Here is a 27,539-nt window from a genome sequence, read left to right as displayed (position 1 = left end):
AAAATTACAAAAGGAAATTTATTTCAAAAGCATAAGGGAACATTTACATTTGAACAGGGTGATAACAGGTGTCTTGCAAAAGAAAAAAATTCATGGCATGAAGTTTTTCATTCAATTTCTGAAGCAAAAATAACCTAAGTTGTGCACTATTGCCTTAGGAAAGGTAAGGGAACAATGAGGTGGCAAAGGAAGGAACATAATCAACTCGGTGTCAAACTTGAGAAAGTAATTTCTGCTCAGCTTTGAGTTTACAAATATGCTTTAAAAAAGAAAAAGGAAAAGTTACACTTAATGTTCAAATTTATATAGCTGTAGTCCCAATAGTTTCTGTACTTGAAATGGCTTTAGGCCACTGGCTGATGCCTCTGAGGTCCAGACTATCTGGTCACAGTTTTCAAATGCAATTCCTTGTTCCTATGTCTGTTCAGATTCCAAGGGAGCTTAGGTTCAGCTCAGAGTCTTTTGGAATGTTTTAGAGATTATTGCCACCACTCCATAGTCAAGCTGACCAACTTCTTTTGCTCACTTGTATCATTCTAGTCTTGAAAAAAAATATTTTTCCCATAAACATGTGCAGTAATTCTAACAAAGGGGCTTTGCTTTTTCCCCAATGTAGAGGTAACAATAATGAAGACACCTGCATTGGAATCACAAACTATTCCTCAAAAAATATGTCGAACTACTAGAAAATGTCATTCAGGCATTGAATCTGAATAGCAAACTTGGGGGAGGGAAGATTAACTGTGGAACAAAAATATATGAAACATTCAAATGCAGAGCAAAGGGCCTATGCTACTAAAAATGCCCATGACATTAAACACTCCACAAACCCCCCGTCTGTTGTTTTAACCTAAAGATTCTATTAGCTAACTTATACAATAATTTTGATTAATAACCTGAGAAGTTAAAATCTTGAAAGTGGCAAAAGCAAACCGAGAGAGCATCCCTTACTTATTGGTACACCATGTTTTCAAGTCACTTTTCCTGGGTTGCCCTGGTTATTAAATCCCCCAATTCTAAATTATTCTATCTCATCCTGTAGAAACCTATATGTACATCTGATTCAATATTTTGGCTGTATTTCTCCAGCAGGGATCTCCAAATTTATCTTTGAAAATGCAGCCTTTGTTTATTTTTAGTTTTAAATAACAATAATCATGTAAGTGCAACTGACTCAAAATCCCTCACTACTGGGAGGAAAACCTAGGTAACAAGTTAATAATGGATTCATTCTTAAAAGGATCATCACCGTGTCAAAGACTACCCGTTCCAGGAATTTTAAAAAATGATTTATGTTGCGTAGTCAAGTTTCACAGCATGTGTGTATATATATATACACACACACACACATATGCTTATGTATGTATGTATATTATACATACACATTTCTATTCAAATAGTAAGATCCCATAGTCAAAAGTTAGTATCGCAACATATGGAGAAGAGTTAAGTAAGCAGTGCAAAGTAACTTACTTCCTCCTAAAAATGTAATGTCATTTTTACATTTTAAGAAAGCTGTTAAGTATTTTGCTTTTATAACACTAGGTAGGAAATGCCTAGCAGCTTTATTTAAAAAACAATGAAAATAAAATGTTAAGATTGACCATTATTCTTCTCCATATATTGGGCAAAAGAAAAAAAAAAGACAGAGGGTAGAGGAAATCCGTAAACTTTCAACAGATCATCTTTACCAGTTACCAGAAATGGACTGAATTTCATTACATTTTAGACTCGAATAGCTTTCAATAACAAATTACCAAGATGTTAAAAGTAAAAGATTCACAATATGAATTTTGAGTAATAATGATATTGCAAAAACAAGTCAAGATTGTGAACAAAGCATCCAAAAATATCACTGTGGTTTTTACCTTGGACACAACCATGGTCTGTTACAAAAGTAGATCATACATACAAAGGTATAAAGAACATTAAGTTTTTAGCTGAAGGCAGCAGTCCTTTTAAAGGGACATCCCCGGCAATCCAATGAGTAGTAGAATTTAAGTATATTAAGCTCATGACAATGCTGAAGAATGTGATGTCTTATTCAGTAGAGTCTTCCCCGACTACGATTTCCTCGTGCTCCCCAACCTCGGCCACCTCTACTTCCCCTGAAGGCTCCTCTCTGCTCTACGAAAAAGCGAACAAGGGTTTAGGTCTTGCTCAGGACTTCATGGTACAGCAAACGCAGAAGAAATGTAGCTCGTAGCTCTGCGTGTAGCAGCAGACTCTATAAAAGCAGCGCTGGTATTCTGCTCGTCTACAAATTCAATGTGTACATAAACCAGAGCAACATACATACTAATGCACGATGGCAAGGTGCCAAATCTATCCAAGGTAGGTACTCAGTTAAATGTACCCAAAAACTAGATATTTCAAAATGATAACGCTGTAACTACATTTCTTAGTTATTGGTGTGCCTATCACTACTGAAGATAATTAAACTATTAAAAATTCTATACTTAATATGGAATTAACAAAAATGCCACTGGCCTTCAAAAGCTAGTGCCATGAGTGCAAACAAAATAGCTTAAATTATCAATGATCAATTTTGACAAATTAACCTAGACTGAAAAATGTACCTTTGAAATGCAGTGAACAGGCAATTTGTTTTGGTTGCGGTATTTCAAGCACCTGGACTCACAAAAATGCCGATATAAATGCCAACAGCTTTTCTCACTACTTTATCAGCTAACATGAGCTGCCCAAAAGGTGATTTGTATACAGTATTCAGATTATTAATGTAAATTAAGCTTATCTTTTGCTAAAAAATCAAGTCACTGTGTCATACAGTAGAATGAGTCTTTGATTCATTGGTTAGTCTCTTTTATAGTTCCAGAGAAATATTCCTTAAAGGAATCCTCTAGTGAAGAAAACTGATTGAAGTTATCAGCAAGGTTGGACTTTAGATTATACATAAATGAGTCATGAGTCTCAAACTTCTAATTCCAGAAATCAAATCTCTTCACTGAACCTTCAAACTTCCTCACTGCAGCAGTCTTGTTAGGAGCAATGAAAACCACCAGGTGTTGCCATTTTGGATCCATAATGTTGGATGGATGCTTGAAAAATTCCGATTAAGTCTATATTGCAATCCATTTTTTTTTTTTTTTTTTTTTGCTATTAAGGCTAGAAATATAGATACCTTATTTGGGTAATGTTTTGATGTCTTTTTTTTCCTGCAGCAACTCTCTGAGTTAGAAAACTAACTGGATCATTCCCCAGCTTAGCCAACATTTACATGTGTAATAGCATGGAATCTGTTTCCAAGTCATCTTTCCTGCCCCAACACATTTTTCTGAGCTGATCAGTTTGAAAGCCATTTAAATGAAACCACCATGTTGGTTATTCCCTGAACATACTGAGAAAATCAGAGGTGATCTGGGGGTAAGTAAGACTCTCCCAGAAATGCAACGAGTGCATCAGGTTGTATAGCAAACCTTATGTATGCTGTAACTCCAGCATTTCCAAGACTTGGCCTCATCTATGCAGATGTAGGCACATTTTCCCCCTATCGTGCTCATTATAAAACCTTCATTTCTCAGTTAATTTAACAACACACTTAAGAAATTATCTTCATAGGTATCATTATCAGGTGTAAACTGACTACTAAAACTCACCCTTTCAACTGTTTTTCAATCAATTTTAATGTGCAGAACTAGGTTACTTGCCCTCTATTATTCAGCCGTATCTAATGAGGATATTACATACATTGTATCAAGATGTTGTTTGACATGGTTATCTTGTCTATACTATTTCTTTTTGACCTGCAATGGATGTAGCCATTTCTACACAGTTCAGAGTCTCCAAAAAAAAAAGTTTTTTTTTTTTTTTTGAAGAGCTTTATCCTGAGGCACCATTCTGCATTTGCATGATTTCTTAAGTGGTTTCAAGCTTACATTACTAACTTAAAAAAACCACTGCTCCCAGCTACAATTATGATTTAAAAGTTATTTTTACATTCTAAAAATGTAAAATATGCAGGACACAAGTCACAAAATATATCATGCTTAGTACTTCTAGGTTACGGAGCAAATATGTGCAGGAGGGAAAACCAAACGTGGGCAGGTGTTTATAAATAATTTGATTAAAAAATGCACCAAGAAGTTGAATTAATGTTTATAAAGCAAATAAGAGACCTTGGTTAGTAAAGTGATAAACTTGGATAAGGAAAAAAATGGCTACATATTCCTGCCTGGACTCAAAGAACAATTGCAATTCTGGTTCCTCTTCTATGATGAACAAGTTCAGGCCTATCACAGCCTATTTCTTTCAATGTAATAAGGTAATAAGTATTAATACTACTTGGTTCTCTAATAACCAAAAGGAGTCAATTTCCTAACCCCTCAGCATACATGACTTAAGAAAAAAAAAAAAGGCATCTAACCAGCCTTTCGAAAAATAAAACAAGAGTGTGGCTGTCACAGGAAAGTGGAATTATGGTGGTTAACAAACTATGTATTAAAAGGCATTGAGAAAATAAAACATGTTCTCCCCTCCAATTCTGAGGCAACAGTGACATCCCAGAAAAAAAAAAAAAACAAAAAAACAAACAACATGCTTCTTTTTTCAGTTCCCTAAGGGAAGGACATAAAAAAGGTGGGAAAAAACCTGAGGTAGATAGGCCCACCAAATCTCATCTGTAGTATCAAGAACTGTTTTCAACGGGATGGGTGAAAGAAAGCCAGGAAAACTCTTGAAATTGCTACTATGAGAATACCTATAACCTGTTAACATTCAACTCTTGGAATCTAAAATGCTAGCAGAAATTTGGCTACTACTTTCCAAAAAAAGATGAGAGTTTAGTTTCTTTGTAGTTCTGTTTATGACCAGCACCCCAACGACAAGGTTGACCCCTTCAGGAACATTCAGGGGCTGTAACAGCAGACACAAAACACAATTAACGGGAATGCTTGTTTTGCCCATATTACTCTGAGGACTGTGGTACAACTGAGGTTGTAAGTGACTCAGAGATTTTTTTCACACTGATAGTGAAAAAAAAAATCATAATCTAAGGCTTTGCATTTTTCACATCTCTTTTCCACATGCATTATGTCACCTGATTCTCCCCATCAAACAGGCAGTGAGTTTCACAGGGCAGAATCCTCAAAGCAACTCAAGAGTAACTCACTTGCCCAAGTGAAAAGGAATACAATTCTCTATGTATTGCCGTAGCTCTTGATTACTTTAAGTCAAATGAAGATAGTATCTGAGGTAACAGTGGATTTTAAGAATAATTCTGAAAGACACCACAAATCATACAAACAATAGAAGACGATCTTAGTTGCAATGAAGTAACAGAATCCTTTCCATTTACAAAATGTCTGCACAAATATTCTTGAGGGTATTTTCCCCCTCTTATTTGAAGTTTTTAAGAGCTCTGTTATCCCTATTTTTCAAGTAAGAGAAGAGGCTAAGAGATGCACATTTACGTAGTAAGAGTTCAGTGATCTTTCCTACGCTAAATTTGCCGGAGTCTGACAAATAGAAGGGTTCATTTCACAGTCTAAAAAAAATCACCTTTCTGTAAGCTGTTTGCTCAGGTATTAAAGGAATTTAGCTACTGTGGGAAGACTTTAATGTCAGAATTATCTCACCTTGGAAACAATTATAGAGTTACATGTTTCAGAATGTACTTTTTTAAAGATAATTACTGCAGAATTAATTCTGACTGGTAAATAAGACCAATCCTAATTACATTTGGTTGCCAGTATTATTAAGATTTGTCTTCTTAAGCAAGATTAAGGAGGTGACTCAGTGATGTTTTCATCCATTCTTCTTTGAAAGGATCTATGAGGATACAAGTAAATATGGAACAAACTGCTCTTCTTCCACAGCACTGGGAGAGAACGGACTAGAGGGAAGCTCTCCTGGCACCAGTGGCTAGAGCTAACAGGGAGACTGCACCCTGGGCTGTGGGGAGAGACCGCAATGGGACACATCTTCCTTGCCGGTGATACATGAACATCTGACTCCACTACTAGGACTTCTTCCATAGTAGTTAAGAAGATGGGAAGGACAAGCAGTAGGCACATAAGGTCCAAGAAGGGTCATTAATATCATCATATCTGCTAGAAGCTGTATCTACCCTTGAGGGAGAATGCACAGAATATCTTGCCCTGAAGTTACAACAGGGAAAACGAGGGATGGATGGTTCATGTCAACTTCCTTTTTTTTGGTTCCCTCCTCTGAATACAAGAGAAATACTTTTCTTTTCCAAGTTCTTAGTGTTGTATGCCTAATTCAGTAAGTCTACAAGAGAGAGTTATAAAGGAATGGGGTAGCTCGTTTCCCCAGTAGCTCTAGTTCCCCAAGCTAACTCAGAAAAGTCACTGGAAAGAGCCATTATATATATTACTACATACAATTAATAAGTAAAACCAAGTACAATACAATTTCTGCCTAACTTCTCATATTACTTGTACCCAAACGGAAACGCTCACCATAATTAAAGTTGCTCAAATTGCTGCTATATTTCCCACTAGGAGGATTATAAATCTGCCTGGCATCCCTTTTTGGTCCTGCTGGAGATTTCTTCGGTGGTGAACCAGAAGTTGTATCTTCATTGGCTCTCTTCTGCCTGTAACAGTAAGAAGGGCAATAAAAAAAATTCTATTACCAGAGGCCATTAATACACATGTAATTTAGCATATTGGTCAAAAGACATCCTAAAGATGATAGTCACATCAGAAAAAGGGATATAATGTTCTGATGTCATCAAATTAACTGTGCCTTAATTATGCAACAATGGCAAAAGGCATTTACAAGGCTTTAAAATAATCTGGAATATGTAGCTTCAAGAACTATACAGGCAAGGGACTCAGTTTATAAAACTTGTCAGAAGTCTCGTTATGCCACAGGAGTACAGAGAAGCCTGAACATTCCAGCAATGTATTCCACCAGTTTATACTGCAATCAGACTTTATATTTTAAGTCATGCTTCTAATTGTCATATTTTAACATCTTACTAAGATTGTTTAATCAGGTACCATTTTGTACAATAAATATAATATCCAAAGTCAGAGATTTTCATATTTATAAATCATAAATATTAGAACACTCAAATCTCTTTTAAATATATCTTACCCAATTTCCACCTTCTGTACAGGTTTCCAGGATAATGTTACTGTGCTTTTATAAGAAGGAGGAATGTGGAAGAGATCCTGAAAAGACAAAATGAGACAAGATTTGTAACATATTTGGTGGTGAGGGTAAGTAACGTGGAGACATCTTAAAGACACAACTGAGGAGAGGAAACTTTAATCTATCCTTCTTGCTCACCTAAAAAAAGCTGCAACAGAAAAAGTAAACAATTTTTTAAAATTCCATCTATTACACTTCATTAATGTTATTTTGTGTATATCACTTCAGAAACTGTAGCTAAGTCTTTTCTAAATGATGATTATTTTGAGTTCTAGAATAAAATGTATCAACTCTAATAAACAAAGTAAATAAATAAGCACTTCTTTTGCACAGAGGCAGTCACCAAGGTGCTTTCACGGAAAAAAATGGTACAGCCTGCATTTGCTTTTGCAGACTTTTAAACAGTTCAAAATTAGAACAAAACTAAAGGCCTGGCTAATAATGTTTTTCTTCTTAAATATCTCCAAATTACCAATGAAGGAAAAACCCCCAAGATTTAAATACGAAATTATCAATATGTAATAATGCAAATGTTTGCTGAATTTAAATGTTAAAGCAATCCAGAACTGAAATAATCTAACCTCATGATACCCTCATGTAACTTGGATACATTTCTAAATATATTTATTCTTAGTATTTTACCTAACATTTCTTATCAGCTTTACTCTGATTTTTACGTGTCAAAATCATTTTTTAATTTATTTTTTACCTACATATTTTATATGTAGGTAAAATATGATAAAAGTAAACTGACTTACTTCCATAGTTAAATATACTACAAAAGACCACATCCTACTATATAAACCTTACATCCACCTGCCAGGTAAATTTAAGGAATTAGTCAATGTAAAGTCCTTTGAATTAAAAATGCCTGAGACTTCTAGCTGGACCAATTTAGCATATGATTTGGCATGAGAAAGGGATTTTGCTGTAATCCATATGAGAAAATGGATGTTGGCTGAATCTATCCGTGGTCATCATTTCACCATACAGGTCTACCAACCACACTGTATACCTTAAGCTTACAGAGATGTATATAAATTATTTCTCAAAAGTCTCACATTTAATACATGAATTCACTATTTGAAATTATTATTTGTATTTAAGGTTCGAAATAAGTGGTGGCTGTTATAAAAATTTCCTTAGGAGATGAGAGTGTTGACACCATGATAGTCATCCTTCAATGTCTCCCTGTTGCTTTCTCTGAAAAGTTTCCCTCTCCTCTGATAAAAAAGTATTTATTCCATGAGATCTTTACCAGATTGGTGTTAAGGTATACCACTAGTCTTAATTTGTTACTGTCAGGTTTGTGCTCTGTTAAAGAGTTTCTTTTTCCCAGCTGGCTAACAAGAAAGTTAACTTGTAGGAACAAATGATGGTTACTTTGTTGTGATTCTTTTTTTTTCTCAGGTTGTCTTTTGTTTAGGTTTATGGATGCTTGGGGAGGGTAAATAGGACTGAAGGGTATTTATGGCTTAATGGTAAGGTACACCTTAGTCTACAGTACAGACAGCTCTCAATTTATTGCATAGATAAGTTAACAGAAAAGAACCATAGGGAAACATCTCAGGTGCCACACAGACTTGTCCATGCTTAGAATAAGCAAAGCAGAATTTTACTGGCCATGTGAAAGGACACAATATTAAGACCACCAGAACTTAAGTCAGTGAAGTTTCTAAATCTAAATCTATTTGCTCCAATGCTTTGGGCCAGAGAAAATCTGCACGTCTCCCTCTGCAGTAGCTTTTAAATAAAACGATGTATGACTTCATAATAGTTACAGAAATGTCACTTGGTATTGTAAAAAGCGTAAAGTTTTAAAAGGCCAAATATCTAGAATACAATGGCATTTCCCTTTAACAGTGTACCTTAATAGACCTAAAGACACATGGATAAAACCTCTTGCACTAGCTTTCTAGTGGAGGACTGGGTAAGAAAGGAAGACTTACCTTGATTAAAACATTGATATTATTGGTTATTTTCAATGCAACAACTTTAATCTTGTTCTGCAAAAGGAAAACAAAATTAAAGTGCCAATAACTTTCATGATGCATATTCCACTCCCATATAGAACTAGAGCAATTCTCTTTCAGAATCATTTCTTCTCATTCCTGTTTTTTTTTTAAATCTAAACCAGTGCAGAGATGGCAAAGAAAGCAAATAATCTTTATATTCCCTTTATAGGTTAGAACATTGAAGTGTTTTCTACCATTTATCTGAAAAAAATGAGTGAGGGGCAGGTCATATGTGCATAGGAGTTGTTTTAAAAGTCATCAGTTTAAGTTAGATGAAGACATAATGAAAACTTAAAATATTTCTTAGGATTGGGGTGAAGATTTATCAAAATAGGTGAAATCAGAGAAATCCAAAAATCCCCGCCACATACACATACAGTCTGGGGTAGAACTGGCAATTTAATCTTTTTTTCAATGTAAATTGATATTTGGTTATCAAAAAGGTAAAATTTTAAATATCACAAATGTCAATCAAATATTTGAACAAAATGTGCTAATGAGACCCTAGCAAAAGACTGGTATGTATTTAAGTTTGGTAGCACTGTTCACAAACTTGGAAACGTTCAACAAAACATTTCAACAAGGATAAAAATATGAAAATATAACTTAGTAAATAACTGAATCTGCAGACAATCTTCTAACATGGGATCTTCAACATAGACTTGTATTACCTGTTACATTTCAACATATGGATTGAGTCTGAATTTTTTTTTTTTTAGAGAGCGTGTGTGCGTGTGTGTGCGCATGCAGGGCAGAGGGGAGAGAGACAGGATCTTAAGCAGAGCCTAACGCGAGGCTCAATCCCACAACCCTGGGATCATGACCGGAGCCAAAACAGAGTCAGATGCTCAACCGACTAGGCCACCCAGGTGTCCCTGAGCCTGAATTTGTAATACATTCTGGCTATAATAAAAAAATTTCCTTATAAGATGTGATCCACTCTTCTTACCTCTTCTGTTTTTAAGGCTTCGCCTGTTTTACCCTGCAGAGCCAAGCGAAGTTGTCTGATATAAACCTGCAGACCCCGGGCAAAGTACTGCAGCCTAAATAAAGAAGTACTGGTTAATTAGCAAATCACAACTTCAACTTTGTTTTTAAACTCATAGAATCTTACACTATAGCTAATTTTTAAGTTATCAATACATGATCCCAAGAGATACATAAATAAGTGAAATAAAAGCAGTCCTCCTTTATCAAAAATGGTAATAAACCACACTCAACCTGGCAAGAGTAAGATTTGTAGCACTGTGCTCTTTATGTTACCTGCAAGGCATGGTCAGTGAACCATTCAGGAGCATGGATTAGGATCAGGTGGCCTGGGTTCTACTCTTTCACTGGCCAACTGAAGGTCAAGTGACCTTAGACAAATCACTTAATCTCTAAGTTTTTATCTGCAAACAAGGGACAGTGTTTGACCTGTTTACACCTCAAGGTCCAGTTAAAAGTATAACAAAACTGCAGATCTGAGAATTTATTACAAACTCATGTAAATCTCAAAGGGTCCTAAGTAACTCCCTTTTCAAGTTTGTTCCCAAATACGTGGAGAGAGGCAGTACGTAGCCCCACCTGCTGACTTCTAGGAACTCCACTTAACTTGGCATTATTTAATTTTCGGAGTAATTTCTTAACATGCTGCTGCTTCTCAAATGCTTCACCAAGTACTAAACCTCTGCCTTACCCAAGAGTAGAGGACAGTAACAGATGATACAGTGGACAAGCATTTCAAATTATAAGATGTGAAGCTGTTAATAAAATGATTCAATACAAAGTGTCTTCATGATAATCACTTATGATTTCTCCGGTGGTGCTCCTCCAGAACACTCTAAGACATCAACAATAGCAGCTCCAGGTTATGGGGTAGCCGCGTGTGCCAAGGTTTCCATTCACTGTCTAATATTCCCACAACTCCACAAAGCAGGTGCTTTATCATTTAATGTAACTGCTGGGGAAAATGTGGGCAGTTAGAGAGACTGGGAATCTGCTGGGGATCATAAAGCAAGTAAGGAGACCTAGAGTCCGTTTTAGAAAAAGTTCTTTCCTCCTACGTGGATATGTTATGCCACTGGTTTGTATACATTCCTGTTTTGTGGATCTCCCATTTTGTTCTACTGGGGTAAAGCAGGGTGGAGAGAGAACTCTTGTAAAACAAAAACAAAACCAAGGGAGTGTCAAGATAGCTATCGTTTTTGCCAGGGATTGGACCACTTCAATCATACATCACCTAATTTTGAAATCTTTGAGCTTTTCTGCATTCAATTTGGCTGTTAAGAAATCTGGAAGTTTTCGGCCCAACTGGTGGAAGCTGTACAACAAACACTCCACATAACTGAACTGTAGCTTGGGTTCTTCATTACCAGCATTCTCCCCGTTTTCTGCTTCTTCCGGAGGGAGAGGCATGTATTCCTAAGAGATGGAAATACAAAGATGTTTGCAATCTACTGGAAATGCTCTAATTATTAACATATAATGAGGTAAATGAAGGGCACGCTTTTAAGGCATGAAGCATTAAAAACTGCCAAGATCAAAAATTTAGGTTACGATGTCCCTTTAACCTTTTAGATCAATGATCCAGCTTGTCAACTCTCCATGTTAACCTGTCATAGCTGCACCCTTTTAAGGCATGAAGTGTTAAAAACTGCCAACATCAGAAATTTAGGTAAGATATCCCTTTTACCTATTAGATCAATGATCCAGCCTGTCAACTCTCCATGTTAACCTGTCATAGCTGCTGCTGTTACTGCTGACAATGAAGTAGCTAACATTTATTAGGCACTTATGCTAATGAAGGAAATGAAATTCTGAGAGCTTAGATAATTTTTCTATGATGAAATAGTCAGCTGAAGAGTCAGGATTCAATCTAAGTTTGCCACTGAAAATTGATATATTTTTTAAGTTATTTATTTATTTTGAGAGACAGAGAGAGCACAGGCAGGGGAGGGGCAAAGAGAGAGGAAGAATCCCAAGCAGGCTCCACAATGTCAACACAGAGCCTGATGCAGGGCTCGAACTTAGGAATCGTGAGTTCATGACCTGAGCTGAAATTGAGTTGGACACTCAACCGAGCCACCCAGGTGCCTCACAAAATTGATGTTTTTAATCACTTTACTATGCTAATTCCAAAAATCTTTTCTAAACATTATCCCACATTGTTTGACTCTCACATTCCAAGTACTGTCAAAGGCATTCAATATGAGTGCTATAACACCCCAGCAGGTGTTACAGGTCTGGAAGAGAGAGCACGGGATGTGGGATGAGTCCATTTATGCTACAGGTCTGATGTTTATCACTCACTGTGTCAGCTATACAATTGCTCACATCCAATAAGAAAATCACTTAGTGATGCTGATAATGATTTTATCAGGTGGCCTATTTTCTCCATAATTATGACTTAAATGACCTTACTTCCTGGCTGCTAAAGCTACTTGGCCTTGGGCAGCGACCTGGATGGTGACCTGGAGCAAATGTGAAAAAATTTTGATAAAGGAATAACAGAAAGACCTACTATATAAATCCTGTATTATCTTTTATGCAAAATATCAACAACAGAAGAGATGTCAAAGATTTTCTTTTAAAAGTAGGTAACATGTGGCCTGAGCAACTAAGAAACACTTGCTAGAATTATTCTACCTAATCTGAATTTCAAAAGCTGATTCTCTAGAAATTACACCACACTATATACTGACTACGCCATAAAGAAAGAAAAAAGCTCTTACCAATAACTTGTCAAACAGTTTCCTTAAATTTGTTTCTAGTTTTTCCATGTCACCACAAAATGAACTCATCTCTGCCAACAGTTTCAATACCTAAAACACACAATTCACTGCTATTAGTATTATTTTTTTTGAATGGGCAAGGGCTGTAAAGTAAGAATGATTCTAGGTAACTTTTAAGGCTGCTTTCTGTTACAGCTTAATATTGTACTATGAAGAAACACCGAGGAAGAACTCTTAACAGCAAAGAATTACTTACGAATATTTAGAGTGGGCCCTGTTTGCTATGAAATTTAGTCTCTGGACACTAACTCAAAGCACTGGTAGTTGCCACTATTCTTGGGGTCCACCTGTCTTGTACTCCATCTCAGTCTAATAAGCCAAACCCAGGACATCTGAAGCAAATGATAGTGACAGTACACAGTAGGACTGTTCTCTAGCCTAAAAACCTAAGAGGAGAATGGCATATACATTTCCATTATTTCAGCTTAATTCAACAACTATTAAGTGCCTTCCAGAATCAGACTCCACAACAGATTCTGGGGATATAGAGAAGCATCAGTTAAATGTGGAGAGATAAATAAACGTAAATGTTCTATGTGTTGTGGGGAAAAAAATATGAATGTACATTACAGCTGAGATACAAAGAGAGCTGTCAATTATATTGGAGAAGGGATAAAAGATATTTATTTTGTGTTAGTCTGTTTAAATCTGGCTCTATCGATTATAGATACAGAGAGGAGCAATCATGAATTAAATACCTTATTTAAAAGTATTAAGGCTACAAAGATAGAAAGTATCATGAACATTATAGGCAGTGCTTTCCCAATGCAGCAAACTTTCATTAAATCCATAAAGCATTCCTAAGTGATTAATCCTGGTATAGATTACTAGCTAGCCATCACAACTTTACTCTCTTAGAAATCAGATCTCGAAGTTAGTGGTTTATATTTATGTTAGAATATGAGAATGTCTTTTCAGTACTAACAGCAGACACTTTCTCCTACCTCCAACTGTATATCGAGGCCTTCCACTGGGGTAGTCAAGGAACTGAGGTTAGGGAGAACCTGCTCACAGAAATAAGTCACAAACCTTGTGGAATGCACATTTTTCTGCAAAAATACAAAGAACACGGAGTTGTCAAAGAAAGGGGGGAATATTCCTTCAAATGTAATAACAGAATGTCATTCAAAAAATGCTGAGCACCACAGCATCAAGCAGTGTAGTTACAGCACAGTGCACACCCGAGAGCACTCCAGGAATAACCCTGTGACAATACACACTTCATTACCAAGTCATCTGGAGCACTGGGACATCTGCAGACTTTCAAACTCTTCCTTAATGCTCAGGTCAAATTTTAGGGGATATTTTAGTGTTGAATTTCAGACTGTACATTTTGCAAAAAAGGAAGAGTCCTTTAAATTGTGTTTTTCAAACTACTCTATGCACATCCTAGAACTCATGAACAGAGAAGCACAAAGCCAGAGATAAAGAGCGTATTTACCTATAACAACAATCTGTTACAAAATTTAAGAAAAAAAAAAAAGCTAAATTACTAAACCAAATGGTTTAGAAACTCAGCCAAACCATAAACTATGACGCAAAATGCTCTCGACCTTTAAAAAGTCTCTAAGCAAGACTTTAAAGAAATTTCTGCTGTTCGGGGCTCTCATCAACCCCACCCAGTAAATATTCACTCCACTGTTACTACTTATACGCAAAGGTTTGAGGAGAACCCTCAAGTGAGAATCCATAGAAATATACGTTAATAGAGTAATCAAAATACCAACTATGTAAAACAAAGAGCTCACAGAGAAGAGGGGTACTGCCTGCCGAGTGCACTGTAAGAGCCTGTCCACACAGTCAGGATCGGAGGGATTGAAGGTTTGTTCCAGGTCAGCCTGTTCAGCCACCAACTCTACGAGTTGCTGTCTTCCACTCACTGTCTGTAAGCTTTTTAACCCAGATAGTATCTTCATAAACAGGACAAATTCTTCACCAGTAACATCTTCTAGAACCTGCAAAGAGACAATTCAGAATAACAGTATTGTTATCACTTGAATGGGAAAGAAAGATCAATACTGAAACTGTAGCAAATTTATTTCAGTTACTAAAGTTGGATTGCTAGTATTTCTGAAATACTGATGAGAGGACAGCTTCTAGCTTCAGTCAAATTTAGCTTTAGAATACATCATGCATTCTCAACAGGGCACAACACTGTCTCCAGAGGGGCAAAATGTGGTTCTCGGAAAATTTTTCTTCTTTATGTACGAAGCACAGATATACAAACAGTGCATAAATAGATATAGTATATCTGTGGCATTAAAATTTCATAGGAGAATAGCTAAGAAAAGAATATCTAAAAAGGCTCTTCACCGGGGCAGGGGGTGGGGTGGTAAGAGGGAAAAAAACCCTGAAAATTCTATAGTCAGCTGTCAAATCAGATTCAGTTTCCTGAATTTAAAAGCAGCTTGGCGCACCTGGCTGGCTCAGCCAGTAGAGCATGCGACTCTTGATCTTGGGGTTCTAAGTTTGAGCCCCATTCTGGGTGTGGAGATTACTTAAAAAAATAAAATCTTTAAAAATAAATAAATAAAAGCAGCTCGCTCACATTAATATGGCAACTGTATACAAAATCTGAGACCATGCAAGTCTTGAGTGCTCCATATGAGTGGGTCTAAGTCTTTATGTTCACTGACTGAAGAAACAAGCAATCCTTACATATTCCACCAGATTACTAGCTGGAGCAGATACTGATATTCCCAGCTGGAGAGCTGCTCCTTTCGCTCTCACTGAAGAAATCTCATCAGTAAGCAAGGGAGTGGTGCTGTTAGAGAAAAATTTGAATTTTCCTCAACATATATATAAAAATAATGATCTCCAAACTTTGGCACTTTATGAGTGCAAAGTTAGCTGTGACACATCTTGTGAATCTTAGCATCTCTAACTATACTAGACGCTGGGAGCACAAATAAACATGGTTTCCTGAGCTTACAGTGTCATGGGGTAAGATGAGAAAACAGGCACTTCAATGTGTTTCACTTTCATTTTGAAATGATCCAGAACACTAGAGGAGAATATCCTAAAATTGGGGAGGGGGTAAAAATTAGGTAAAATTTCCTGAAAGAAATTACTTGTACAGAGTCCTGAAGAATGCATAAATTTTGAGGATACCCCATGAAAGATTTAAATGTGATCACATCCCTTTAAATCAATATGCCAATTCATCATTACTGGTGACCAAAGTGCAAAATACAATATAAGAAAAGCTTGACATTCTTTAGTGGTTCTAATGGGATGTATCATTTTATACAAAAGCTACAGACATTAATGAATACTACAATTTGAAGTATGTTCTTTTGCTTTACAGGAGTCCTGTTAAATGATGACTGAAGCTTACCTTTTTGGATTCAGTTAGTATAAGTTCCTCTACTTCCTTTGTTAAAACCTCATCTGGTAAAGTCTTAAGTTTTGTAGAAAGGAATTTGATTGCTCGTTCTCTAACAATGTCCTCTCCCTGAAGTATTTGGCTAAACAAGCCACCTAAAGTCCCTGCAAAACAAAATAGTTGTGTGTAGCAAATCAATTCTATATTGTAATGAAGTTTCTCTGTTTAACTCATTTAACAGTATTTATTTTCCAGTGAGTTAATAAGCATCCTGAATATGACTGTTTCTGGCTAAATTAGTTTGAAATTTCTATAGCCCCAACCGTAACAGTAATCAGATGCTTTGTTCATGGACTCAGAATCCGTTTAAGAATGACTTTCTTTTCTGGGGGCTCCTGAGTGGCTCAGTTGGTTGAGCATCCGACTTTGGCTCAGGTCATATTCTCATGGTTCGTGGGTTCGAGCCCGGTGTCAGGCTCTATGCTGACAGTTCAGAGCCTGAAGCCTGCTTCAGATTCTGTGTCTCCCTCTTTCTCTGGCCCTACCCGACTTGTGTGTACACTCTCTCTCTCTCTCTCAAAAATAAACATTAAAAAAAAAAAAAAAAAGAATGACTTTTTAATTTTTTTTTTTTCAACGTTTATTTATTTTTTTGGGACAGAGAGAGAGCATGAACGGGGGAGGGTCAGAGAGAGAGGGAGACACAGAATCGGAAACAGGCTTCAGGCTCTGAGCCATCAGCCCAGAGCCCGACGCAGGGCTTGAACTCACGGACCGCGAGATCATGACCTGGTTGAAGTCGGACGCTTAACCGACTGCGCCACCCAGGCGTCCCAAGAATGACTTTTTAATCATTAATAATAAACCCAGGCATTTTGGAGAATTTCTTTAATGTGGCAAAGGGAGTTTTCAACAACTTTTTAAATTTTATGTATTAATTTATTTTTGAGAGAGAAAGAGAGGGAGAAAGAGAGAGAGAGAATCCCAAGCAGGCTCTGCACTGTCAACGAAGAGCCCGACATGAGGCTTGAACCCACAAACCATGAGATCAAGACCTGAGTCGAAGTCGGACAACTTAACTGCCTAAGCCACCAAGCGCCCCTCCAACAGATTTCTAATGGAAAAGTCTGATGTGTTTTTGCAATTACTTCTGCTAGGTTTTTCACGTCACAAATATCTTGTGCTAAGCAGCTTTTTTAAAGAACACTCAGAACTTTTATGAAATAGATCTCTGGATGAATCTGATTTTTATCCTTAATAAGGAATGCCACGCTCCCCAACTTTTTTTTTTTAACACATCAAGCACAATTCAGAACAAGTGGTGGGCTTACCTTTTGCATCCATCTTAAATATACTTAACAGGGCATTGTTCACTAAGTTAAATTCCGCAGAATCATCTGGATGGAGAAAAAATAGTACAATGTATAAAAGGAATGAAAAATACTTGCTGCATTTTCAAACCTAAGATTCAACGTAGTTTCTCACAGATTACATTGAGAGGAGACATATAACTAAGCATTCTTCTCAACTACCAAGAAAATACATCTTCCCTATAAAGGTAGAAAAACCTGATCTCACACCAGGAAAGCTTTTACATTAAGATAGTACAATTAAAAAGCTATAGGAAACTGGGGCAAAAAACCACAATGCATCAAAATTCCCAAAAGAATCCAGTCACTATGTCTTTATGAACAGAATTAAAAACAAAACAACACCAGGAATTAATCACAGTAAGCTTCAAACTACTGAATAAAAAGAAGAATTTTAATTTCTATCAAAAGTAGTACCTTCAGCCAAAAAGGAAAACAAAAAAGCTAAATTTCAAAGGGAAGTTACATTTAGATAAGAGGGTAATAATAAAATTTCTTACCTGTCTGCAGAAGTTGGGTTAGTATATCTGCCACTCTGGGAAGATTTTCTCCGGTGGCAAACTGAGGCAGCTCTTTAATTGCTTGCCGTCGAATCTGAATATGATTTCAAACAAAAAAATTAACCAAATACTATCATCAATAAAAACAACAACCCCAATCTTTAAAGAAAACTAAAACTGGAGAGAAACCATAATTAGGGGCATGAGTCACCAAAATATAAAACATGAGGCTTCTCGCAGTTTTAGAAATAATTTGCTCCAATTTAATATTCGAGCTTCACAGAATCACTAAAACAAAATGTGGTGAAAAGGGATGCTAAGTACAATTAACTGACTGGAGCAGACAGATCTGAGATCATAAACAACAGTTTATATACTGATTACATGTTAACTGTTGCGTTTTTACTACCTTTGGGCATATACTGCAGTACCCTGGAGAGGCAAAGTCATATCCAGTACCTCTATTTACTTTAAAATTTCCCTATTGACTACTTAACACAACATTTGTGAATATATACTACGTACTTAATTCCAAATATGTGGTCTTGGCTTATTTATTACTTTAAGTTTTATTTGTGTTTTTGGAGGGGGGGCATAGTTTAAAAAAAAATGGAGGAGTCATATGTAGCAAATTGTGCATGGAATGTTGGCGATTCACTAACTGCATCTGAAAAGCCAGGAGGTAATAGTTGAAAGTTCTTAGGAATCTGTATCAGCAGCCAGATATGCTAATATAATTCCGTTCCAAGGAAAAACTATTTTTTCTTATTCTAGTAATCATATGTAATTATTACACAGACCAATTATTTTTCTGCTATGCACCAGATTTAGGGGTGTTGAAACTATATGATCTAATACTTAATATTTTAAATATCTAAGCAAGTATAAATTGATTAAAAACCAACATTAGTCTAATTTCATGTGCACAATGTATAACAATCTATGAAAAAATGTGAGCCACAACCCATTTTTACAGTGGATAACGATAAGCAAAACAAAATATTTCGTGATTCTACACATTTTTCACAGTTGAAAGTTGGTGAAAGAGAGAAAACATTTTCTCACATGTAGGTTTAAGCCTCAGCACGGCATCACACCAAAACACACTGCAGGACTTCCTGGGCACTGATACCACCGCTACGTCAGTTCCATTAGCTACACACAGAAAGTGTCTGAGAACGGCAAGTGAGACATCTGAAAGATCGCTGAAAAGCATCAATCATACACTTACTGATACGTCTTCATCCTCACAGAGGTCCAACTGTGCATTGATAGCAGAATCAGCCAATTCTGGAAAATGCTTAAAGAATTTCGGAATAAACTGAGCTGCTAATCTTTTTTCCTTCGTACCACCTTTCACACCATCTAGTATCACTTGATAGGCATCTTTATGCTGAAAGAAAGAATAAAACAGAACAAACAATTTTTTAAAGATGGGAAGCTAAACAAACTTGTTCAAGTCTGCTTTATATTACTAAAATTTTACCCAGGCTAAAAAATTGGACTTATTTTTGCAGTTTTACCGCTTAAATTGGACACCTACTTTTCTAACATCTTCTTCCCTGCCCCCCCCCCCCCCACGCATTATTCATCAGTTGGGGAAGAGAGACGGACAACTTGAATTTTAAATAGAAAAAGCAAGTAAGTCTGTAGATGCATCAACTTCACTCTAGTGATTACTGACCCCAATCTTGTGACTGTATCATGGCTAAAAACAATAATGAATATTGTAGAATTCTCAAAGAATTGTGTTACATTTACATAATCATACTTATGTTTTCAATTAGCACCTTGGTGAATAGGGAGAGAATACAATCTTGAAAATTATGCAGTAACAGAAAGGTTAGGAAGCTTTTTTTTCCCTAGCCTCATATTTTTATGATATGAAAACAGTAATTCATTCTAGATAGTCAATTTTGGATTAAGACAGATTCTAATGTCACATATCTAACTTTTTACTACAACAATACATTCAAAGCTCATTTGTTTCCTTATTAAAAACAAAAAACCAAAAAACTTCAGAAGCGCTCTCCCTCAGATACTTATCATTGAAGAGTCAACAAGTTCCCAATCCCCCTAACACACTTGCCTTCAAACCAGTTCTTTTATTAAATGACAGTGAACAAACTGGCAAATGAGAGTAATCAACACTGAGACTCTAGATACATCTTCTGTTTGGACATATGGGTAAAACTTCTAATTACTGCACAACAGTAAACATTATAGTAATGACACCTAATGTATATATGGCATAGTGTTTACTCTGTTCACAGCAATGCTCGAAGTGCTTTAGATACCTCATGTCTTCAAAAGTAGAATAGCCAATAAACATCCAATAAACTTTAGTTTTATAGTAACTCTTTTTTTATGGACAATACTACGTTAAAAAAAATAAAGCAAAATACAAAGTTATTAAGGTACAGTAGAATCCCAAGGACTTTTAAAAGTGTTCTCATGTCAAAAGGCTATGGTCACGATTAGATCTTTTAAAGGTACGGGTTTTAATATATTCTACAAAAAATACTAGGTAACTTTAAAAGTTCATAAATTGCCACCTATCTAAAAAACATAAATTCTAAAAATTAGTTCTAAAAAACATAAAATTCCATCAAGTGATTGACAAATTTTAGTATCTTAAACATAACACCAACTCCTAAATAAAAAAAATTCCTCTGAATTAGGTTCGTTTCCTCATAAAATGCAGGAACAAAATCAGTCTTCAGGAGTTACTACTTCAAAAGTATATTACATACTTTTTATTGCAAAGGTTTGAAAAATTATGGCTAACTTCTCTACCATTCACATTCCTGTGGTTTGCCTCGTGTCTTCTAGACAGACTTCATAAAATCAAGTTTTAAACAGTTCTGACATCCTTACTTTTTACAGGGTATCACAGTCCAATTTCCTTTAACTCAAACAAAGCTTTACTTCTAAAGCCTTTTGAGGAAACTCCTTACATTGTCTGAAATTAAATGAAGAAACCTTACTTCAAACCATCCTTTTGTCAAGGAAAAAAACCATCTGGAATAGAATAAAAAGGAATCATTAGCGACATTTACTGAAAGCCTACCAGGTACTGAGAAATGCCTTGTGTGCATGCCTCACAGTAAACCCATGAGTGGGGTACTGTGGGTTACCACTATGCCTATTTTTCAGACGAGGAAACCAAGGCTCAGAAAGTGAAATAATTTGCCCAGAGCTTCATAGCTAGACAAGTAGCAGATCCAGACTTGAACACAGTTCTGACAGGCTCCAAAGTCAAGATCTGTGCCTAATATGAAGCTTCTTTAAGTTCTGAGATCTTAGTCAAGAAAGCAAGAGAGAAAGAAAGTTTGCCAGATTTAGGACCATCAAAGGCAAAATTTGAGTCCTAAATATAGGCTTCATACAGGCATGTTAATGGAGATGCAGCATCCCAAACAGAGAAAGTTCTTTGGAAAGTTAAAATATTTTTACAAATTCAAATTAGAAATCAAATCTACCAGGGCGCCGGCGTGGCTCAGTTGGTTAAGCGGCTGACTTCGGCTCAGGGGCAGAGAGAGAGGGAAACACAGAATCCAAAGCAGGCTCCAGGCTCTGAGCGGTCAGCACAGAGCCCGACGCGGGGCTCGAACTCACAGACTGTGAGATCACGACCTGAACTGAAGGCGGTCGCTTAACCGACTGAGCCACCCAGGCGCCCCATATCAAATAATTTCTATAAACGTTACTAATAGATTTCAAACTCATTACCCTTTATGTAATACAAAATAAAATGTTCTACTGCCAGCTCTTTGTCTTTTAACTGTAGCATAGGGACAACTTTTTACAGAATCTCCCTAAAGTAGTTATTACTTCTGGTTTTCAAAGTAGGAAACACAATAGAAGTGATGTTCTCAGTGATCGCAGTGATTTAGTGACAGGTGGACTGTAACCATAATAAAGTATTCCAAGTACTACACTCCATGGCTTATTTTTTCTCTTCCACTACAACTGCATAGTTCTGCTAGATAACTGTGATACTAACAAGTTTTAATTGTAAATATTTGAACACATTCCTAAAACCATTTGTGTATGCCTTTAATATACAATTAAAAAAAAGCAAACTACAATATTTTCAAGTAAAAATAAAAGGCTACAGTTAGACCCACATTCAGCATATACCTTCTAAAATAAAAAGTCTGTGATAGTGATTGTCAAAACACAACCAATATATATAAGGGATCAGTTACATGCCAGGTAAAGCCATGTTTGTTTGGGACCAGGATGCAGCTTCTAAGCAAGAAAGAATTATTTTAGAGAAGTTTATAGTTTCAACAAACATATTTCTCAAGTATGACATAAAAATAAAATGGATATGCAAAGCTATATTATTACTTCTTCCTCAATGAATAAATCTAGTTTGTAACACAAAATTAACACTTTCTTATTGAAGTATAGTTGACATATAGATGTACAACACAGTGATTCGCCAATTCTACGTATCACTCAATGCTCATGACAATAGGTGTAGTCACCATCTGTCATCACCCAACTTTTTACAGATTTTTGAAGGAGTATGAACTTGGTCTGTGTTTTTTTTGCTTAATCATAGGAAAAAAAGGCACCAAAAGAGTGGTATTTCATGAAACAGAAGTCAATCAAGCTTATGCTTTTCCACTCCGAAGAGCCAGTGTACTCCCGTTTAAGAGAACAAAGGAGAAATCAGGGTTCAGGCATTATATTGATCTTATTAGCTCAGCCTAATCGCCCCAGTCCCTTCACAGATATTTGCTATTTTTTTTGACTTAAAAAAGTTTTTGACTACATAATACAAAACTAAATATCTACATTTAAAAATTAAGTAAATTCGGAAAAATTAGAAACAAATGTAAAATACTAATGGACAACACCTTACTTTATTATGGCCAGAGCACAGTGGAAAGGGGGTTAGGGAGGTAGAGGAACACTCAGCAGAGCAAGGAGACCTGAAGGAGTGGCAGAGTGGGGGGAAGGGAAGCTGAATAGCAGGTACAAAAAAGGAGGGAAATGGTTTCAGGTGTTAAATAATACATCACTTAGAATTTCTCACTTGAAGTTTGCTTATTAGAAAACACATGCTCATGGTTCACATAGATGATGTGTGAGTGTATAAAGTTCTCACCTTCATTCCCAAGAGATAATCCTTGTAAACAGGTTTTTGTTTCATGTATATATACACACATAACAATAATTACATTTATATGTGATTGTAGGACATATATTAGTTGTATAATTGTTAACTTTATTAATATAATTATATAGTTATATACAATTAATTAGATCTGTTCTCTTTTAATGTATTTCTTCAACTTTAAAGAAAAAATGTCTACTGAAGTAGAAGGTACAGTGCAAGGAGAAAAAAAAAAATAAAGACAACTTAACCCTTAACCTCAAGACTTTATAATTTAATAAGGGAATAAGAAAAGCCCTCACATGAAATAAAATACAAATATGAAGTACTATAAATGAATACACAGTGCCAAGGAGGTTCATCAAGAGAATAATCTGTTTGGAGAAAATTAGCTGAAAACCTCGGAGGACTTGTGTTTTTCCTGATGTATTCAGAGAGCATTACTCTCTGACAGTAGAGAAGAGGGTACTCCCCTCAGCGGCAGCAGCAAAAGCAACTATGGTTCTCAGCTCTTTGGCAAAGGATGAAAACGAACATAAATGTTAGAAGGAAGTTCTAGACTAAAAACTCATATATGGTCTCAGAAATGTCCACATAGGTACCTGCCAGGATACCTTAACCCTTGACTGTAAACCTCCTAAGTTAACATGAAAGTCAAGCTTTGCTACACTAAGAATGTAAAGACTTTCTCTCCTTAAAGAACTGTCAGTGGTGTTCCTTCCATTAAGTTGCCTCTTGCTTTTAGTTAAAATTCACATGCAGGGTCGTGAAACCCACTATCTTTTTTGGTGAGAAGTTTTAGGAATTTTCTCTAAGGGTTGAAGTTATTATACAGTAGAGCAGACTTAGTAGCCATTATGGTTCAGTCGAGCTTCAGTCCTTCCAGAATTCACTATTTGAGGCTGAGAAAATCCCTACCCTTAATTATGCACAGGGCTTTTCGTCTCAAATAGCTGCCTGACAGCTGTCACTACAGTGTCATGAAGGTACTGAGCTCCCACTGTGCTAAGGAATCCTGCTAAAATTTTAGCACCTGGCACAGTGTTTTTGGTACATGGTAGGCACTGAAAAAATGTATTGAATAAATGAGACTGTGGGCCTTCATTAAAGTCTGCATGAAAAAAAAAACAAACCCTCTTCTGTTTTTCACAAACTTCTGTCTCCTAAGCACTCTTCCTAAATTAAAAGCAGATTTTTACTTTGAGAAAGACATTTTTGACCTCTTGAGGGAGAACTCTCAATCTTACCTGGTATTTAAGACTACAGATGACATTAGGGGCGCCTGGGTGGCTCAGCTGGTTAAGGGTCTGACTCTTGATTTCAGTTCAGGTCATGACCTCACCGTTCCTGGGATCAAGCCACATGTCAGGTGATCAAGCCTGTGCTGTGAGCACAGAGCCTGCTTGGGATCCTATCTCTCTGCCCCTGGCTCCCACCTCCCCATGTGCTGTCTCTCAAAATAAATAAATATGTATATATATTTAAGAGATTAAAGATGGCATTAAGAGAAAAATGTGAGCAGCTCTCAATCATTCATAGCGAATATATAAATTCCAGTTTGGCTTCTGTTTGCCCTAACATAGTAGATGGCGGTCAACTGTTTGCTACCAGCAAAGAATGAGGCTGGGGGAATGGGACTGGATTGTGTATATAGTTTCTAAGTTTCCCTAAAAAATTCCTGATATACCTCTTTGGGAGAGCAGCATCTACAAACTGACTGAGAATCACTGTTGTAGGTTTTACCCCATCTCCTCTGCTGATCTGCAACAAAATCAGTTTTTGGGACAACAATTTGCTACAATCTCCCTCAACTCCGTCACAATGAATGAGAGTATCTTCACTACCACATCTTTCTAGGAACAACAAAATCAAAATATGACTGATCATAGTTTTCCCAATCTTGTCTTAACCAGTAGAAAATTTCTCCCTCAGTATTGACCTAACACCCACTCTATATTTGTCTACAACACACTGTTAGTATATTTCTCACTGACTGATGATGTCAAAATTTGCTACTGAAATGGAAATATGTACCGAAGGAAAATGATCTAGTACTTCAAACTGGTAAATTTACAATTCTAGATAAAGATTAACTAAGGTCCTGACAGCACAACTTTATTGTTGTTTAGCTCTAAAAAGATTTACCTGAATTACACATGTCCAGAAAAAGGGGCTGGGAGGGGCTGCCACAGCCTTGATAACGTTAGTAGACTGTATACAGGATCTTCCACTTCTTACTCCATGGGATGGGTAAGCAGATGAGTAACATTAAGTTCTAAGTACTGAAAAGATACGCATAGAATTTCTAACGACAATGACCAAGATTACTTCTGGGAGAGCCTGGTTCTTTTCCTAAGAAAACACACACACAACCCCCAACTCCTTAAGTTCAATGTACTCCAGTACTTGAAAACTCACAAAGAAGCCTGCATAAAAATTCAACACTGCGGAAACTGTGTGTCTTGAGGCAAACACTGCGGAGCTCTTGCCAGACAACTCTATTTAAAGCTGCACTCTTCCCCGCCCCTCCCCACTGCCACTGCACGATTCTGTTATATTTTCTGTACTACACTTTTCAGTGGGGGGAGGGGGGGTGGTGGCAGACCTTTCTTTCCTATTTATCGGTAGTCCCCCTCACTAAAGATACATTCCGGAGAGCACCAGTAACTTTCTGTCTTGTACCTCCAGGGCCCGGCACAGCACCTGGCGCTCAAAAATGTACTGAATAAACGAAATCGTAAGTCCTTGTTAAAATCTGGGTAAAAGGGCCCCTCTTCTGTTTTCACAAACTTCTGTCCGCTAAACACTCTTCCTAAATTAATAGCAAGTTTTTTGTTTGTTTGTTTGTTTTGCTTCGAGAAAGACATTTCTGACCTCTCGAGAACTCTCAATCTTAATCTTCCGACGGGCTGAAGTCCACCGCAAAGAAGAAAGACTTAAAGCAATATGCGGGGCAAGGCTCGGGACGACAATTAACTGGGGGCTGGCGACGCTGAGTTAGGAAACGCCACGGTGAGAAAAGGCTGGTCAAGGGAGGCAGAGAAATAACCTGGGACCGGGACCCGCGCTCTCCCCGGCGAAGCGGGCGTCTACACTCCCAGTGGGGCCCACCGAGACGAAACAGCGGGCGCCGCTGGGAGTCCGCGGGAGGGCGAAGCAGGAGCCCCCGCCCGGCCCGGGGAGCGCCTTCGAGAGGCCGCGGAGCGCCGGGCCCTGCAGGCCTCTCGGGGACTTACCTGGCCAACTTGCTCCGTAGCGTCGGCTAGGATGCCATAGTTGCGATAAAGCTCTTCTACGGTCGGCATGGTGAGCGACAAGCCCAGGGCCCGCTCCTACTGTCGTCGTCGTCCCCGGCGCCACCGCCGCCTCTTAACTTCTCCAAGCCCGCGACCCGCACTATTACGCCTCCAGCTGCCGCCAGTGCCGCCGCCAGTCACCGCGCTCAGGGCGGCTCCGCCCCCAACGTTTACGTAAAGATCTGCGCGCCGGGAGCGGCCTTCATTGAGCGCCAATCACAGTCTGAGATTCTAGCGCCCTCTAACGCTTGGCGGTGCAAAAAGCGGCAATGATGATTAAATTAGCTCAGGCTCCTTTGAAGGATTGTGCCTGGCGAGGAGCTCTTGGTGGGTAACAGAGGAAAACACAAAGGTGCGTTTCTGTTCTTAAAAGATCTCCCATCATCCAGAAAATTGATCTTAAAGGGAGAAAAGTAGAATGACGGATGGGAGAGCTTCAGGGTTGAAACATTAAACTATAATAGACAGTAAATTTCAAAGCCAGATCAATTTGTGCAGAATATACACAGCCAACGGTTACAAAACATTCCCTGGCTCTTTTACTCCGACTCAGATAAAGCATATTTAAAAGGAGGGGCGCCTGTGCCTGAGTGGCTCAGTCAGTTGAGCATCTGACTTCAGCTCAGGTGGTGATCTCATGGTTCATGAGTGCGAGCCCCACATCTGGCTCCGTCAGTGCAGAGCCTGCTTTTGATCCTCAGTCCCCCTCTTTCTCTCTGCCCCTCCCCTGCTCACGCTCTCTTTCTGAAAAGTGAATAGACATTAAGAAAAAAAAAAAAAAAGGATTATGGAGTAAAGGAGAGGAATTGGTGAGGTTTTGTTTTGTTTCTGAGAGACGTGTACTTAGCAATGTGAGTAGCTTAGGGAAGTTGTTACCTCCTTCCCTGAAGCCTGGGTCTATTCTCAGGAGCCTGAGATGTGGTGCCTGTAGTTGGGAGATGCAAAAGAGCGGTGCCTGAGCATGCCTGAAAACGTTTGAGTTTCCTGTG

At 37.5% G+C, this 27,539-nt stretch overlaps 1 protein-coding gene and 1 long non-coding RNA gene across 4 annotated transcripts in view; one reads left to right on the top strand and one right to left on the bottom strand.

Moving 5' to 3' along the window:
* On the bottom strand, positions 1-26,699 carry API5 (apoptosis inhibitor 5). 2 transcript variants are annotated; one of them, XM_003993181.5, is made up of 14 exons: positions 26,491-26,699; positions 19,355-19,516; positions 18,124-18,217; positions 17,585-17,650; positions 16,266-16,417; positions 14,677-14,883; positions 13,873-13,977; positions 12,869-12,958; positions 11,377-11,558; positions 10,105-10,198; positions 9,090-9,146; positions 7,084-7,160; positions 6,441-6,577; positions 1-2,127 (listed from the first exon to the last, which is right to left on the bottom strand). In XM_003993181.5, the coding sequence occupies exons 1-14, from the start codon at positions 26,557-26,559 to the stop codon at positions 2,045-2,047; spliced, it is 1,575 nt and encodes a 524-aa protein (XP_003993230.1). In that variant the 5' UTR covers positions 26,560-26,699; the 3' UTR covers positions 1-2,044. The 2 variants fall into 2 exon arrangements, with proteins under 2 accessions (XP_003993230.1, XP_006937273.1); XM_006937211.4 differs by having other exon boundaries at positions 1-2,122.
* Positions 26,700-26,773: 74 nt separating this feature from the next.
* LOC109492102 overlaps positions 26,774-27,539 on the top strand; it is a 1,189,585-nt gene continuing 1,188,819 nt past the window's right edge. For both annotated transcript variants that reach the window (XR_006586544.1, XR_006586545.1), the window contains exon 1: positions 26,774-26,902. This is a non-coding gene — a long non-coding RNA (uncharacterized LOC109492102). The remainder of the gene's footprint in view (positions 26,903-27,539) is intronic.

Source organism: Felis catus, chromosome D1 (genome assembly GCF_018350175.1).
Source record: "Felis catus isolate Fca126 chromosome D1, F.catus_Fca126_mat1.0, whole genome shotgun sequence".
NCBI lineage: Eukaryota > Metazoa > Chordata > Mammalia > Carnivora > Felidae > Felis > Felis catus.
Note: the sequence above shows the minus strand (reverse complement) of the source record. Positions and strands in the feature narration are given on the sequence as shown.

Excerpts from the sequence above, each read along its gene's own strand:
- API5 (XM_003993181.5), bottom strand. The coding sequence starts at position 26,559 with ATGCCGACCGTAGAAGAGCTTTATCGCAACTATGGCATCCTAGCCGAC. Across the intron at positions 12,959-13,872 it reads GCCTCGATATACAGTTGGAG|GTATTGAAACTGTTGGCAGA; the intron begins GTAGGAGAAAGT and ends TGTGTGTTTTAG. Across the intron at positions 11,559-12,868 it reads AACTGTTTGACAAGTTATTG|GAATACATGCCTCTCCCTCC; the intron begins GTAAGAGCTTTT and ends TCCATCTCTTAG.